Genomic DNA, 18,686 nt, shown 5'->3' on the forward strand with positions numbered 1-18,686 from the left:
CTCTCATCAACAGCCTGTAACCCAACATGGGGTAGCGGATCTAAGTTAGTCTGTGCTGGAGCAGGGCTGCACCAATCTACAGCATGATACAGTAAAAGTTTAAGGCAGAGTAGAAACCAGGTTTTAACTAGGTTGTAGAAGTGTTATCTTTTTTTTTTATCCATTTTTTTATGACACTCATTGAACGATGTCAATAAAACATAAACATCTCTATGTGTATGACATGTGTGGGTCACTGAACTGTGTTTTTGTTCAATGAAAGAACAATCATGAAATGAATGTTTTGTATGAACCCATTAGAGGAAGAACCTGCTGTCCTCTCTAATCGTCTGTCTTTGTTTACGTTCCTCTTCTCTCTAATGGATCAGACAGACGGCTAAATATAAAACCCATTAAAGGGCTCCCACAGCCTTGAACCTCCATTCAGTCCATTACTGGTGGTCACTCATGTCTTCTCTCTCTGACGTTCAGAAAATCCCATCAGTAATGGTTAAAAAAAAAAAAAAAAAAAAAAAACGGAAGTCAAAGTAATGAGTTTCTGAAGAGAGGCTGAATGAAAGTTCATTCTCAAACTTATCATTTTGTACTGAAATGTATTTTAGCATGTCAAATTGTTTTGTTCTGCATTGTATCATCCATCCATCCATCCATCCAACATCCATCCATCCATCCATCTATCCATTTTTCTATACCACTTATCCCGTTAGGGGTTGCGGGTGCATTGTATTATATCGTATCTTTTTGTTTGTTTTTGTTTGTTTGTTTGTCTTTTGTATCCTATCATCTTTAATCAAATTCTGTTGGTTTGTTTTGTATCCTACTATTTTGTTTTGTATCCTATCATATTCCATTGTATAATTCTGTGTCCTTTCCTGTCATATGGTTATCTACATAGCTAATGAAGCTGTGTTAGCTCTGGACTGATCCTCATTGGCTCAAAATAAAATTTTCTAACAAAAATATGTGCCGCTGGTCTGTCCACAATCCCCCCAAGAATCCGACCCCCCCCCCCCCCCCTTCACCTTTCAGAAAATATATGCTGAATCAAGCCGTTCACAGATTTACAGATTTCCCCTAATGATGTCATGTGGGGAGTTAGCCCCGCCCCCAGGTTCAGTTGGCCCTCTCTGCTTGGAAGAAAGTTCCGCCCTCTTCTCCTGATCATCTTCTTAGCTCCTAGCTGAGAGGATGATCAGGAGAGCCACATCCATTTCCTGATATGGGCGTGATCAGTGGTGGAGTCTGACAGCTCATTAACATTTAAAGCTACAGACACAGAAACAGCTCGTTCTGAGCAGGGCTGAAACAGAGGAGTTTTTAGACATGCAAAAATTCACTACTGGAGTGTCTTTTTAGCAATACGGTTCACAGGCATGTTTTAGGGACCTCTGAGACCAATATAAACTTGTCTTAAAGGGGTCAAATATGTGACCTTTAATGTGTTGTACTCAGGTTTTGCAGGCTATGTTTTAAATTTAAACCAGAGGTATGGTCCAATTTTTTTATTTTTCTAATGTTTAGTATGTATTTACATTCGGACAGATCTGGCATCTCTTCTTCTGTTGTAGACATGATAATTATCTCATCTGTATACATCACTATAATAATTTGGATAGAGCTATTGATAACTAAGTTTTGTCTAACCTGAGGATACCTGGAGAGACGGGGCATGGTCCTGGAGCGGGCATGGTCCTGGAGCAGGCCTGGAGGACGGCCATCAGGAGGCCAGAGCAGTCCAGGACCAAAGCTGACATGGCAAAGTGCTGAACTGACATCTATGCTCCGATACTTGGCATGACTGTTAGTTACTCAGCCATTGAAAGTGGTGGGCTGATGGTGATTGTGTTGTAAATATCCCTCAGGGTCATTGATAATTAGCGCAAACAGCAGAGATGATACGTTTAAAGCCTGTCTGACTCCTGCAAAGCTTAAAAACCCCGACATTCTATGTGATCATTTTTGGTTACTGTCAGAATATTCATCATTATAACAGTATTCATTGTTATCATAAAATTAGAAGCCCAAATTAATAATAATTAACAGAGCAAAAATCAAAAATAACTAGCAAAAATCATAGTCATACATTTAAATACCCTCATAACTAATATTTAATGTTTGTATTGAAATAAGTGGATTGTGTGAAATGGTACACAGACTCTCACAGCCAGCAGTTATTACAATGAGCCCGTTCAATAATCCTGGACAGTTTCTCTTCCACTTCTACTTTATTTAACACATCAGCATCAATGGTAATCAATGGCACTCAGCTGATCACTGTTAGAAACTAAATTACAATAAAACAAATATTTAAAAGAAAACGTGGCACATATGTGGGAGAAAGAGAGAAAACAAGATAAGGCATTTGGTCTGAAAAGATTCTTTCATGTTAGTTTTTCACAACTGCTAAGACACATTTTTTTCTCAAACTTTATCTCACTTTTCTTTTAACGCAGAAAACAAATCTCAGTTTTCAAACTACTATCTCAAATATTTTAATACTGCAGTCAAAATCAAACAGTTACATCTAAACAGTCTTAACTTCTCAGTATCAAACTCTCTTTTTGTAAACACAACAGACAAAAGTCAAACACATCAAGCAAGACATCAAACACTGCAGAGTAAAACAGAAAACCTTGTGGTCAGTGATCGCTCCTGGAAAAAGTTCATTTTTGAGACGGCAGTAAGACAGTAAATAAGTGAAGTTCATTACAATTATAAATTATTCAATTGCACAAAAAGAGTAACATTTTCTAAAATAAATATTAGAAGGACAAAACGTATTCACACCTGGACAGGTGAATACAGGAGAGATCAACAATCAAAACACAATTCTTCGATTTGCTTCGTTGCTTCACATCCTTGTGTTACTCAGACCTTCATCAAGTTGATCATTATAGCAAGCAGAGGAAGGTCTGAGAACCAACGTGAAATTAGTGAGCATGTGTGGACGTGAAATACCAATGTGGAATTGCAAGAACAGACAATAGTGTGTGGAAAAAAGTTTCCTATCACTGTTTTTGTTTTTTTCCCCAAAGAAATATTCACAACTCAGTCATAGTTTACATATAGTCTAAGAGTGGATGATTTTTTCATCCAGTGTCCTTCACTGTCATTCTAAGAGAAAGAACTTTGTCTATCACTATTGTGTTTCCATCTTAAACTGCCAGCATCAACATAAAAAATCATCTTTCTCTGTGTGAGTTTTTGTCTCTTTGAGAGTTAAATCCAGCTGGATGTACTACTACACTCTATTTACAGTATAACAGCTCATTACAATTGAAGAAACTCAGAAGTTCTCTGAGTTTAAACAATGCTGATAATCTCTGGCCTTCATCCAATCATCATCTTCAAACTCGGCTTCAGAGGAGTCTTCAATCTTGACCTCAATTTCCGGCTGTGAGTATCTCTCTGGATCAGAGTTCCTGTCTGGTTCTGATGCTCTCCAGTCATCTCCATCAGCTCCTGTTTCTTCCGCTCTTTTCTCCTCTGTTAGGTTTTGAAGAGAGCCAATACTGTCGTGAAATCTTAAATCAGATTGCCAGACAAATCTTTGATCACCAACACTGGGGATGAAGGGTTTTTCTCCTGTGTGAATTCTCATGTGTTGTGTCAGCTCATCTTTCAAGCTAAATTTTTCACCGCACTGAGAGCAGGTTGTTTCATTTTCTTTGATGTGGACCATCATGTGTTTGTTCAGAGAACGCTGACGGTTAAATGTTTTTCCACACACAGGGCAGCCAAAGGGTTTCTCTCCTGTGTGAATTCTCATGTGTTGTGAAAGGTTACTTTTATGTTTAAAGTTTTGACCACACTCAGAGCAGCTGAAGGGTTTCTCTCCCGTGTGGATTCTCATATGTTGTGAAAGATTGCTTTTATGTTTGAAACACTGGCCACACTCAGAGCAGCTGAAGGGTTTCTCTCCTGTGTGAATCCGCATATGTTCTGAAAGATTACATTTATGTTTAAATGTTTTTCCACATTCAAGGCAGCCATAAGATCTTTCTTCTGTGTGAGTTTTCAGATGTTCTGTGAGACACTCATTATATGTGAAACTTTTACCACACTCAGAGCAGCTGAAAGGTTTCTCTCCTGAATGACTTCTCATATGTCTTGTAAGAATATATTTATGTTGAAAACTCTTACCGCACTCGGAGCAGGTGAAAGGTTTCTCTCCTGAGTGAATTCTCATGTGTCTTATAAGCTTATCTTTATGTTTGAACCTTTTATCACACTCAGAGCAGCAGAAAGGTCTCTCCCCTGAGTGGGTTTTCATGTGGTTTTTCAAACTCACTTTACGTTTAAAACTTTTACCACACACAGAGCAGCTGAAGGGTCTCTCACTAAAGTGAATTCTCATATGTTCTGTCAGAGTACTTTTATGGTTAAAACATTTACCACACATGGAGCAGCTGAAGGGTTTCTCTCCTGTGTGAATCCTCATATGTATCATCAGATGAGATTCATAGTAAAAGCTTTTACCACACACAGAGCAGATATGTGATTTCTTATCATTCCTTATCCTCTTATTGTTGACGTTTTCTGCTGAGTCTAACTCTGACTGGTGTTCAGCTGGCTCCTCCCAATCTTCACTGTTATCAGTATCAGGGCCAGAAGATTCTTCAATCTTGACTTCAGTCTCTGGTGGTAAATCTTTCTCTGGATCAAAGTTTCTGAATTTGGCAGCTCCTCCATCAGCTTCTGTTTCCATCTGTTCAGCTTGTCTGTGCTGAAGCTGTGAGGACTGAGGTTGCTCTTCGTCATCTTCACTCTTCACATGGGCAGGATCAAAAGTGAACTTGATGATGTCAGCCCCGTCTGGCCCTTGAACCCGCTCTCCTTCCTGACTGCTCCATAGATCCTCTGGTTCTTCCTTAATGTGCAGGGGCTCAGTGATCTCACGGTTCGGACTGGTGCTCCTCTCCTGATGCGTTGGGGGAACCTCTTCTTTACGCTCTGAAAGCTGCTGGATCTCCTCAGGAAGAACTAAAATACAGAGGCACACAATAAGGGAAGATTATCATCAGATTAAACCAAAAATGTGGTATTTTGACTGTCGGCTTAAAGCAGTGATACTCAACGCGTGGCTCCTGAGCCACATGTGGCTCTTTTGTGATGATTTGTGGCTCTTTCTTATTTGAAATATTTTTCTTCCAGAAAACCTTAAAAAAGATCAAATTTAACCCCAGAAATCAGACATTGCAAGAAACATTAATCAATTTGTTTCCCACTCATGTACAGCTGGCTTAAATTGTCAACCTTTATTCATTTGTTTGTATATTTACATTGCCCATATTTGCAATGTTTTCTCCTTTGTTGCCACTCTCAATCTATTTTTACAGCTTTTAAAGCCCAAGTTTGCCTCTTTTATGAGTTCTTTTAATTAATAATTATAGAATATAAATTCAAACAATAAGGGTAAAATGAGATAAGAAAAGATTCAATTATGGGCCAGTAATTCAATATAAGAACACTGAGGACTTCTCTGAAGTATTGATTAAGTTTATCTTATTAACATTATATAAAAATAATGAATCCACGTCTTAATTATGACCTTCAATCTCATAATGAAGACTAAGTCAGGTCAGGAATGGGAGCATATGCCGGTCTGGCACTTCACCATATCAGCTTTGGTCCTGCCCTGCTCTGGCCGCCTGATGGCCGTTCTCCAGACCTGCTCCAGGACCATGCCCCATCTCTCCAAGTATCCTCCCAGATGACCCTAACATGATGCATGCAGTCACCCCTGTTTGGTCTGGACCAACCCACTGGGTTCTGGGAACCCAGTATGCAGCAAGTTGGATCAAGAAAGCGCACCAGGTGCCCATAAAAGCGCAGCTGACCCTTCCCATCCCTGCTCTCCTGAGCACGGTCTAACATCGAAACCCAAAGATGCAGTGAGGAGAAGTTGTCACAAAGCCAGTCGGCGCCTCTGGTCATCACATCGTCCAGGCCTTACAAGAGTATAGTGAGCCCAGGAAGACCAAGGGCCCAAAGACTCAGACTTTAGTCTGCATGCTCAGATACCAGGAATGCCACACTGACTGCAGTGGGAGCAGATCCCGCGGGCCCAATTGGACCCAATGTTGGAGCAGGTGGGTTTGACGTTGCTGCAGGTGGACAGAAAATGGCTGTGGGTCCTGGAAATTGAATTCTTGTAACTGAAAGCTAGTGCTTACTGTGATGGAATTAAATAAATGAGGTGGAAAAGAGGCTTTTTTGGCCCAATCCCATTTCTCCCCTTAACCCTCAATCTTACCTTCAAGCTCAACCCTCAGTCTTAACTCGCCCTCAAAACCAAGTGTAAGGGCCATCTCATGACTCAGAAATGGGACACCCCTTAATAGCAGTTACAATTACAGACTGTAGAGGGCAGTAATGTGCCAAAATGGTGTAGTCTGTTGATCCAAAGGAAGATCTTGTCAACCAAATAACATGTATAAACACCACAACCACAGACATGTTCAGCTGAAAGTCACCGTATAACACGGCCATTAGCTAATGCCAAACACCAGCTGTAACTAGGGCAGCCATTTCCACAGCACCAGAAAGGAAGACACCCTGCAGCCCTTAGTGACGCAAGAATAATCAAAACAAATAGGACTCTAGTGTATTCCCCGCTACTATACAATTTTGTCCATGATACGTACAGTGATTCTGAGATCCTCTACTCATTGAAGGACAATTTGACCCAGGACCGCCCCTGGCCAAAGACCCTAAGGAGACTCTGATATGAGGCCCCCACTATCGCCCAAACATACCCACTGAACAATACTCAGAAGTATCTTAAAACAACTAAAGGATATATTAATACAATAATGAGAAATAGAAAGTCTTTGAAATTTAGCCCGAGTTAGTAGCATATAAAAGACACAGTTCTTGGTCATATAAATAATCGTTGATTTTAATGATCATATTCCTTGTTCCAGTAATCAGGACATTTATAATTTCCATCTGTTTAAAAAAGTGGTCACTATGGGTTAATTATTTTCATCATAACATTAATCCCACTTTAGTAGCTCTCAATTGAGGTCTTCTCCTCAAAATAAAATATAATATAAACCAGATGATCTTGCCCCCCTTACACCCCCTCACACACACCCCTGCTCATCTCTCCTTCCCTCACACACACCCCTGCTCATCTCCCCTTCCCTCACACACACCCCTGCTCATCTCCCCTTCCCTTCCCTTTAAATATACATTGTCTTTATTTATTTTCACCTGCGATCTGATTTTTAAAACAGCTGATCCGCGCGAGGAAGTTTGACAACATCAATATATTCCTGATCAGAACCAGTGCATTAACTTCACAGAGTTTTATAATGAATTCACAAACTAAACAATGACAGAAGTTGATGTTTGACAAGAGAGGTTACAGAATAACGGTTGAATTTACTGGACAGACGTGATGAAAGTTTCTGTGCAGCAAGTATAGGGAGAGACAGAGAGAGAGGGAGAGCAAGCGGACGCATGCACTTTATTAATCAAGGATGGCACCAATCTCCAAAAATATATAAATAGTGTGTGACGGCCAGGTAAAGTTTATGTTTGGTCAACCCTGTATGTACATTACCAGGATCATATTTAACATATAAACACTGGACTGATGTGCAGAGAAAGAGAGCAATGGACAATATGCTGTGTTATGTTCTCCAAAGGAGGACAAATAAGCGTCCGGCTTGAGGCTGGGCTGGACACAGGGCACTGAAATTCCAGACACCCTCGTAGGTCAGCAACGGCACAGTTAGCGGCTTACGATCGTAAAAATAAAAGTAAATGTTACGCTACAAAAAGGCAAACAATCCATAAAATATCATTAAACTAAGATATTGGAGTGGTTTTCGTCATTTTTAGATCTCTATTAACACAGAAATTTGCATTTATAGCTTGATTTCTTCCCTGCATTCGCCGCCATCTTTCTTTGAGTGATAACCCTTAATACCAAGGGAGGTCCAGGAACAGCTCAGAATTGAGCACGATAACACCCTCAATCTCGCCCCTTAGGCTCAACTCTCGGGAGTATTGGGACAGCCCTCGCACTTAGCGGGATCATGCATTTTGAGACTGAGGGTTAAGGGGAGAAATTCAGCCTTACTGTCCTTATTTAACAACAATGCCAGTCTGTGAATGAACTTTTTATCTATGGCTGACAGAGTGGACAGACAAACAACTGGATTCTGTTGAAACACGCCCACAGGGAAACGTATTTGGCACACCTGGGTGAGATGATACACCTGCTCTCTTTAAATCACTTCTCCATGCTCATATCAAACAAGATAACTCAGGAGATGCTGCCAGCTTCTGGCGAAAGTAACACCCTCTTATTCAGCTGATGATCACTGAGTTAGAGGGTGTTACTTCAGAGGTGTTATAAATCAAAAAGGGAGTACCACAAGGTTCAGTACCGGGCTCGCTGTTATTTGCAATCTAAACTAAAAGCCTTAGAATATTTCCAATTCTTCTTTTCATTTTTATGCTGATGATACGGTTCCATTACAGCTGTTCACCTACACCTGCACATTTTTAAAATCTGCAGCATGTTTTTATCTAGTCCAAGATCAGCATTGTCAGCGGAGATTAGTTTTGAATGTAGAAAAAACTAAACTAATGGGGTTTTTTTCTTCTTCAAAAACAGCTCAGAGAACACTGCCTGAGAAAACTGTAACTAAAGATAGCCGTGAAATTAAGCGGGTGTCTTCTTTTGGATGTTTTGAGTTTTTACTCTGTGAAAACTTGACTTTTCAGGAGCATATTCAGCGTGTGACTAGAAAACTAAAGGTTTGACTGAGATTTGACTACAGTGATAGTCCTGTTTCTCCTCTATGGTCATAAACACACTAGTAGAGTCCACCTTTAACCTGTCCTTCACTATGGTGATGTTTTGTACATGAATGCCTCTGTGCTCAGAGCTGGACAGTGGGGATAATGAGCTCTATGGTTTATCACTAACTGGATTTCTTACTCACCATTCTTCTTTATATGCTTGACATTAGTTTGAGTTAATTTATAAAGCTAATCTGGGCAAAATGAAGGACTTCCTTTCCTCTCTCTAATCTTTCAGGACAGATTACACAACCTGCGATCGTTGAACTTTGTCCAGTTCCTTGTTCCCTAAGGCTGAACTGAGTTGGGAAAGAAGGCTTTTAGGTTTTATAAACCTTTTTGTTGGAATAATCTGCAGACTGACTTTAAATCGATGAACCTGGTGACTCTGGATGTTTTTAAATCTTTAGTGGAAAACTCTTGAAACCAAACTTTATACCACCGATGTTTTATCATCAGGTTTTCGTTTTTTTTTTTTATATATATATAGTTTATTGTGAACTGTGAGTCTGAAATGGTGTATGACTGTTATTCTTGGTCAGGTCTCCCTAAAAACTAGATCTCTGATCTCAATGGGACTAACCTGGTTAACCCTTCGGGGAGCTTGTGCACTCGCCATTATTCATGTTAGGCTCATTTTGGCTGTGTTCATGTATGTGGCATGATTTTTGGCAAGATTGTGTCTTTTTATTAGGTCTTGTTATTTCCAGCTCAGCTCCAACAGTAAGTCTAAAATTCACATTTACAAGCAATAGTTACACTCAAGCTGTTAAAAGCAGAAAATTCCCCATTAAAATCCATTCAAACTAACAGTTTAAATCTCACTTCCTTTACACATGCATTTTATAATATCTGGGCGTCAATCATGGCTTTGTCTTAGAATTGATCATTTTCACTTCTCTCCACCAGATGGCGTCATTTTGACCATATTTGGCACATGGAGTAAAAACATGCTAAAAACGCCAAAAATAATAATACATAAAATCATTGTTGCGGCTAATCGTTGATGTCCCAGAATGTAATAATTTAACACAAAATCTACTTTGCATGTAGTACAACCAGAGAATGGCTCCCTGATAAACCAGAGAATGGCCCCTGATAAACCAGAGAATGGCCCCTGATAAACTAGAGAATGGGCCCCTGATAAACCCAGAGAATGGACCCATGATAAACCAGAGAATGGGCCCCTGATAAACCAGAGAATGGACCCTGATAAACCAAGAGAATGGGCCCATGATAAACCAGAGAATGGCCCATGATAAACCCAGAAAATGAGCCCCTGATAAACCAGAGAATGGCCCCTGATAAACCCAGAGAATGGACCCTGATAAACCAGAGAATGGCCCCTGATAAACCAGAGAATGGCCCCTGATAAACCAGAGAATGGCCCATGATAAACCCAGAAAATGAGCCCCTGATAAACCCAGAGAATGGGCCCCTGATAAACCAGAGAATGGACCCTGATAAACCAGAGAATGGACCCTGAAAAACCCAGAGAATGGGCCCCTGATAAAACCAGAGAATGGCCCCTGATAAATCAGAGAATGGGCCCCTGATAAACCAGAGAATGGGCCCCTGATAAACCAGAGAATGGCCCCTGATAAACCAGAGAATGGACCCTGAAAAACCCAGAGAATGGGCCCCTGATAAACCAGAGAATGGACCCTGATAAACCAGAGAATGGACCCTGAAAAACCCAGAGAATGGGCCCTGATAAAACCAGAGAATGGCCCCTGATAAATCAGAGAATGGGCCCCTGATAAGCCAGAGAATGGCCCCTGATAAACCAGAGAATGGGCCCCTGATAAACCAGAGAATGGCCCCTGATAAACCAGAGAATGGGCCCCTGATAAACCAGAGAATGGACCCCTGATAAACCCAGAGAATGGGCCCCTGAAAAACCAGAGAATGGACCCCTGATAAACCAGAGAATGGCCCCCTTGCTATTTGCTCATTTTTTCTATTTTTTCTTTTTTTTTTTTTTTTTACTTTTTTGCCACTCATCCCATTTTTGCACTCTAGTTTCCTCTTGATGTGCCACTTTTTAATCATTTCTGCAAACATTTTTTTTAACATTTAACATTTGCCTCTTTTGTCAAAATTTGCCACTTTTATCTCATTTTTTGCCACTTCTTTTTTTTTTTTTTTTTTTTTACCAATTTTTGTCTTTTTTTCCTCTATCAATATTTCATTCATTTCCTAAAAAAGGTTGTCTCAGTTGCTTAAACTTTATGTATCCTGGCTTTTGTGCACATTATGGCCGATACATGACGTCTGACATGACATTCCCAGTCACTAGGTTTAATTTGCCCATCCACATCATTTACTCCACTGTTTTCATTAAAGAGGTTTCACATTTTCACAAGGCTTTAATTTACAACAGCATAAATAAAACTTAATATTATTATAGTGGTAATTATTCAGGTTAAAATATGAATATTGTTATCACAGCTAAACTTTAGCGTGGACCGTGATGTTGCTGACCTCCATGGGGCCCCAGAAAGCCCCCCCTTTATCCCCCTTATGGGCGGCCCTTGTGTCTGTGTGGTTGAAGACATTTCTTAAATCATTTTGCTAATATCTCTCTAGTACTGGAGAATCCTCTCTGACCCCGCCCACACGGAGGGGGCGGGGATTACAAACAAACGGTTTACGTACAGGCAGCACAGCTGGAAATGCCGTTAACTGAAACGTGGACAAGCATGAAGAGAAAGACTTCAAAACAGCCGCTGGTTAGAGACACTAATAATTAAATGTGCCTTTTAGCCGTTCACTGGTAAAACTACGACTTTTAAAGACTACTAATGGCCTTAAATTTAAAAGACCGGCTCAGATCCAGGGGAAGGCTGGGTTAAATAAATAAAGCTTGGAGAGGCAGCAGAGAGCCGTGAACAATCTTCTCTGCTGGGGGTCCAGCAGGAGCAGCTAGCTGAGGCTAACACTGCTGTGGTTAGTGAAGCATTTACAGTAAATAAGTTAATATGAAGAACATAAAACCCACCTGATCTGTGCAGCAGCCTCCATCTGTAGAGATCTTTAAGACCCTGAAAGCCTTCAGACATTTTCACCCAGGACTCAGAGAAAGAAAAGGCTCTGGATCGGGGATCAGACGGTCCTGGTTAAAGGGACCAGTCCCTGGTAAAGTCCCTGATCTAAACTCTGATCTATAAAATCTCGTTAACCGTAAGTCTCCGTGTCAGCTCAGACTGTGGCTGAAGGCTGGTCGTTTCTTCTTTCTTCTCTACAGACTGATCCAGACTTCCTCCGGACAGATTAGAAACCGTTACAGCGTCAATAACACCAGGAATGTCTGCTCTTTTTCTCTAGTCTGGCTTCATTTAACGAGCAGCGATAAACGCAGGCTTTCTTCTTCTGCTGCTTCCGGTTTCGAGGGCAGAGGTGAACAGCGCCACCTACTGTACCGGAGTGCGCAGCTGCAGACACACGTGGACAGAATAGCTGGTACCCTTCCATTAAAGAAAGAAAAACCCACAATTGCCACTGAAATCACTGCAAACCGACAAAAGTAATAATAAAAAAATGTAATGAAAATTAACTAATGAAAATAAAACATTGCTTGTGAATTGTGGTTTAACAGAATCATTAAATAAATGAATGAAACTGGCCTGGACTAAACTGAAGCTACCCCTGTTAAAGATGTAAAATAATGTGACCACAGGGACATGTTAGACTAAGGAGTCCTGTAATGAGCATCACAGGTGTCTTCAAACATGTAATCAGTCAGTCATCCTATTTAAAGGCTGAAAAACAGTCGCTGTGCTGTTTGGCATCATGGTGTACCACACTGAACATGGGCCACAGAAAGCTGAGGAGACAGTTGTCCCAGGAGATTACAAAGGCAATGACAGACAAGCATGTTTAGGGTGAAGGCTATAAGACCATCTCCAAGCCGCTTGATGTTCCTGTGACAGCAGTTACCATGTTATTCAGAAGTTATTCAGAAGTTTAAGTTCCACGGGACTGTAGCTGACCTCCCTGGACCAAGAGACAAAAAATAAAAGAAACAAAAGAGCCCAGAACAACTTCCACAGACTAGAGGTCAACTCCAAGGTCAAGGTACATCAGTGTCAGGACCATCCGTCGCTGCGTGAGCCAAAGTGGACTTAATGGAAAACAACAGAGGAAGACCCTGCTGCTGGAAGCAAACCATAAAAAAGGCCTAACAGGAATTATCCAAAATACATACTGAAGAAATAAATCTATGTCTCGTTAGCTGCTGTAGTGGGACAGTTATCTTTCTTCCCTCAAAGCAGCTGAGGTAAACACTCACAAACCTTGTTGTAAGTTCTGTTGAAAATTGTTCTTTTAAAATGTAATACCATGTCATATATATATAATTATTATATCATTATTATTATTGCTGTTGTTGTTGTTTTGTTGTTATTATTATCATCATATTCGTCATCATCATCATCATCATCATTATTACTATTATTATTATTATTATTGATGCAGTAATAATAAGGGTTTGGATCAGTAGTTGTACAGATAAGGGTTTGATTATCTGTAAATTATTATAATCCCCAACACAAATTGGACCATCCACTGTATTTTTCCAACTATAATTATTGCCAAAATTATTTTATGAAATTATTTTCAGGAAAGAAGAGACTTTTTTGCATTGTGGTTTTTGCAATAATAATTTTGTTAATGTGGCTCTGATTAGTGCAAGTGGAGTGCAATGTTGACTGTAGCAGTCATTTAAACACATTTCTATTCTCTTCACTCAGTGACCCATGACAAAGTAAAAACAGAATTTTAGAAAAGGTTGGAAATTTACTTAAAATAAAAATCAGAATCAGCTTTAGGCTAAGTCTGCTTACCCAGCAAGGACTTTGATTCTGGTTAGCTTTGCTCTCAATGTACAGGAATTAAACATTAAATATAAAATAAATAAAATCAACAACTAAATATGTACATACTCTTGTTCAGTAACTTACCCAGTATATACTGTATGTGTGCAACAAGAGTACCCTGCTGCAGACAAGATGGCCGACATACATCCAATCCATACCGGAAGTCTCAACCGGAAGTCCGTACGTCTAAGGTCAGGCTTAGGCATTAAAACCCGAGTGGTTAGGTTCAGGGTAAGGCAGTGGGGAAGGTGATATATTTGAGATCCAGCACCAAGGGTTAGGCTTAGACATGTAAAAAGACTGAAAAACACTGGCAGCTGAGTCCAACACGAAGAAGAAACTTCCGCTTGGGACTTCCGGCATGGATTGGATGTATAGCGACACCCATGTCGGCCATCTTGACTGCAGTTGGGTCCCTCTCGTGTGCAATGATAGCACGGTTGCAAGGTGTGAAAAGGGCACGACAATGCTGAATGGACACAATCCTAGATATAAGAAAATGCAATGGAATTTTTCTCAATGTCTAAAGCACTACCTCCTGTTCTCTGAACCAAACGGTCAGTAGCCTAAATTAAAAAAAAGGCAGCACATCTCAAAATCCAAGTTATGGAGGACAAACAATAACATTTGGCTCACATCACAAACAAACGCTTACACGTATCAGTACAAGGCCTTAATCAGAGCACTTGTTAAGTATTCAATTAATGGTAAATTAAAAAAGGGATTTCTGGATTCTACAGGTCTGGCAGTAGTCAGGCCTAGGTGTGGATAGTGAAATTGGACTCAGCTTTACTAAAAATGTGGTTAATCACGGTTAATTCATGATTTAACAAGCGGGCAATGACTTTTCCCCTAGACAAATGAAATCAACATTTAAAACCTGACTTCAGCGTTTACTCAGGTTTTCTCTGTCTAATATTAACATTTGTTTGATCTGGAACATTCAAGGACAATAATAACCACTCTCTGCAGTGACCGCCAGGTGTCGCCGTTCTTCCATTTTAAACAGTATAAACGAACTTCTGTGTTTTTTTTCCCGTATAAATCAGAGGAGGAGGAGGGATCAGTGAAGTGTGAGTGAAGAAATGTGCCTGTTTGATTTGTTGTCACTTACACATCGAGTTTCTCCAGTTTTAGCTCCATGCTTATAACTTTAATCCACTTTTAGCCCGGCTGTTATCCCTCATTGATATCTGTGATCAGTGTGATGGGAAGCCCTCGGTAGGTTCAGTCTTTGTCAGTGTGTGTTTGTGTCTGCAGGCATGTAGGGAGGAATGGATGCACACAGGAACAGTTAGGTAAGCTGGGTGTCGACAGGTGAGAACAAAACGGGACTACACCTTCACGGTTCTTCTTCGCTTCCCGCCGCCTTTCCTCCTGGGTTCACCCGCTGCTGCTGCCCCATCGCCGGATCCTCTTCTGCCCTCACCTCGGTGGAAGAATGTCGGAGGAAAAAACGGATATTCCCAACGAACTGCTCGGTAAGAAAACGAGAAAATTCTCATTTAACTTCTTAATATCACAGGTTTGTAGATTTTCTTTAACAAGCACCAGCAGGAGAACTTTTGTGTTAAATCGTGAGTGAAGTTGACAACTTTTATTTTACAATGAAATCACAAAACAGGATAAAACTCATAAAAACCCCAGAGAAACGATAAAACATGTAGTCATCCTGAAGGCTATTACAGGAGAGATGAAGGCCTACTATAATAGTCTCTGATGGACATTCAGTCTTTACTCCATGCCTTATCACTTTTCCATAACAGATACCTGCAGATGTTTAACCTATACTTACCAGTACTGATAATACACACGATATATACCTGTATGAGACATAAAACCTTCATAAATTCATATGAACTAAGACAAATATACAGATATACATATAGGGATGAACAATATTGGGGTTTTCTAAATATATATTATGCCGATATTTCCAAATAAAGTTTAGCTGATATGAATGTTGGTTAGAAGTAAAACTTAAGTCCAAAATATCATGATAAAAAAGGAGACTTCAGGGTCTGAAGGTCTGTTATTTATAGCAGATGAAGTTTACTATTTACTAATGATGTATACCAGTATTTACATCTGATAAAAGCCAATATGTACTGTTGATTTAGACTATTTACAGCTGATATAGACCAATATTTGCATCCAATATAAGCAAGTATTTACAACCAATATAACAAATACTTAAAGACAATATTGGCCAATATTTATGGCCAATATTTACAACAAAAATAGGCAAATATTTAGAGTCAATAGGGCAATATTTACGGTCAATATAGACCAACAGTTATAGCCAATATAGACCAGTATTAACAGCCGATATAGACCAATATTCACAGCCAATAAAAAACAAATATTACAGCAAATATAGACTGATAATTACAACTGAAATAGGCGAATTTTAAAAACAAAACTAGGCAAATATTAACATTCACTAGGCCAATATTTACGGCCAATAAAGACCAAAAATTATAGCCAATAAAGACCAATATTTACAGCCAAACAGACCAATATTTATAGCAAATATAGACCAATATTTACAGCCAATCTGGACCAATATTTATAGTCGATATATAGCCCAATATTTACAGCTGATATAGACCAATATTTACAGTCGATATAGACCAATATTTACAGTCGATATATAGACCAATATTTACAGCTGATATAGCCCAATATTTACAGCTGATATAGCCCAATATTTACAGCTGATATAGACCAATATTTACAGTCGATATAGACCAATATTTACAGCCGATATATAGACCAATATTTACAGCTGATATAGCCCAATATTTACAGCTGATATAGCCCAATATTTACAGCTGATATAGCCCAATATTTACAGCTGATATAGCCCAATATTTACAGCTGATATAGCCCAATATTTACAGCTGATATAGCCCAATATTTACAGCTGATATAGACCAATATTTACAGCTGATAAAGACCAGTTTTTTTCAGCTGATATAGACCAATATTTTCAGCAGATATGGACCAATATTTACAGCTGATATAGACCAATATTTACAGCTGATAAAGACCAATTTTTTTCAGCTGTTATAGACGAATATTTACAGCTAATATAGACCAATATTTACAGCCGATATAGACCAATATTTACAGCCAATATAGACCAATATTTACAGCTGTTATAGACCAATTTTTACAGATGATATAGACCAATTTTTACAGCTGATATAGACCAATATTTACAGCTGTTATAGACCAATATTTACAGCTAATATAGACCAATATTTACAGCTTATATAGACCAATATTTACAGCTGATATAGACCAATATTTACAGCCGATATAGACCAATATTTACAGTCGATATCGACCAATATTTACAGCTTATATAGACCAATATTTACAGCTGATATAGACCAATATTTACAGCTGATATAGACCAATATTTACAGCCGATATAGACCAATATTTACAGTCGATATCGACCAATATTTACAGCTTATATAGACCAATATTTACAGCCGATATATAGACCAATATTTACAGCCGATATATAGACCAATATTTACAGCTGATATAGCCCAATATTTACAGCTGATATAGCCCAATATTTACAGCTGATATAGCCCAATATTTACAGCTGATATAGACCAATATTTACAGTCGATATAGACCAATATTTACAGCCGATATATAGACCAATATTTACAGCTGATATAGCCCAATATTTACAGCTGATATAGCCCAATATTTACAGCTGATATAGCCCAATATTTACAGCTGATATAGACCAATATTTACAGCTGATAAAGACCAGTTTTTTTCAGCTGATATAGACCAATATTTTCAGCAGATATGGACCAATATTTACAGCTGATATAGACCAATATTTACAGCTGATAAAGACCAATTTTTTTCAGCTGTTATAGACGAATATTTACAGCTAATATAGACCAATATTTACAGCCGATATAGACCAATATTTACAGCCAATATAGACCAATATTTACAGCTGTTATAGACCAATTTTTACAGATGATATAGACCAATTTTTACAGCTGATATAGACCAATATTTACAGCTGTTATAGACCAATATTTACAGCTAATATAGACCAATATTTACAGCTTATATAGACCAATATTTACAGCTGATATAGACCAATATTTACAGCCGATATAGACCAATATTTACAGTCGATATCGACCAATATTTACAGCTTATATAGACCAATATTTACAGCTGATATAGACCAATATTTACAGCTGATATAGACCAATATTTACAGCCGATATAGACCAATATTTACAGTCGATATCGACCAATATTTACAGCTTATATAGACCAATATTTACAGCCGATATATAGACCAATATTTACAGCTGATATAGACCAATATTTACAGCCGATATAGACCAATATTTACAGTCGATATAGACCAATATTTACAGCTGATATAGACCAATATTTACAGCCGATATAGACCAATATTTACAGTCGATATAGACCAATATTTACAGCTTATATAGACCAATATTTACATCTGATATAGACCAATATTTACAGCCGATATAGACCAATATTTACAGTCGATATAGACCAATATTTACAGCTTATATAGACCAATATTTACAGCTGATATAGACCAATATTTACAGTCGATATAGACCAATATTTACAGTCGATATAGACCAATATTTACAGCCGATATAGACCAATATTTACAGTCGATATAGACCAATATTTACAGCTTATATAGACCAATATTTACAGTCGATATAGACCAATATTTACAGCCGATATAGACCAATATTTACAGTCGATATAGACCAATATTTACAGTCGATATAGACCAATATTTACAGTCGATATAGACCAATATTTACAGCTTATATAGACCAATATTTACAGCTGATATAGACCAATATTTACAGTCGATATAGACCAATATTTACAGCTGATATAGACTTATATTTACAGCTGTTATAGACCAATATTTACAGCTGA

General features: G+C 38.7%; 2 protein-coding genes across 2 annotated transcripts in view; one reads left to right on the top strand and one right to left on the bottom strand.

The window, feature by feature from the left end:
* Positions 1–2,270: 2,270 nt before the first annotated feature.
* On the bottom strand, positions 2,271–12,150 carry LOC121523780 (gastrula zinc finger protein XlCGF57.1-like). The gene is made up of 2 exons (XM_041808816.1): positions 11,822–12,150; positions 2,271–4,983 (listed from the first exon to the last, which is right to left on the bottom strand). The coding sequence occupies exons 1-2, from the start codon at positions 11,880–11,882 to the stop codon at positions 3,287–3,289; spliced, it is 1,758 nt and encodes a 585-aa protein (XP_041664750.1). The 5' UTR covers positions 11,883–12,150; the 3' UTR covers positions 2,271–3,286.
* A 2,635-nt stretch (positions 12,151–14,785) lies between these two features.
* The window catches only part of LOC121523390 (F-actin-uncapping protein LRRC16A), a 51,344-nt gene continuing 47,443 nt past the window's right edge, over positions 14,786–18,686 (top strand). Inside the window, exon 1 of the mRNA XM_041808265.1 lies at positions 14,786–15,178. Within this exon, the coding sequence (XP_041664199.1) occupies positions 15,139–15,178 (40 nt within the window). The 5' untranslated portion in view covers positions 14,786–15,138. The remainder of the gene's footprint in view (positions 15,179–18,686) is intronic.

This window comes from Cheilinus undulatus, linkage group 16 (genome assembly GCF_018320785.1).
Source record: "Cheilinus undulatus linkage group 16, ASM1832078v1, whole genome shotgun sequence".
In the NCBI taxonomy this organism is placed as follows: Eukaryota; Metazoa; Chordata; class Actinopteri; order Labriformes; family Labridae; genus Cheilinus; species Cheilinus undulatus.

Bases quoted from the DNA above. Each gene is read 5' to 3' on its own strand.
- LOC121523780 (XM_041808816.1), bottom strand. From the start codon at position 11,882: ATGTCTGAAGGCTTTCAGGGTCTTAAAGATCTCTACAGATGGAGGCTG. The intron at 4,984-11,821 runs GTGGGTTTTATG...TCTGTATTTTAG, and splicing joins GAGGCTGCTGCACAGATCAG to TTCTTCCTGAGGAGATCCAG.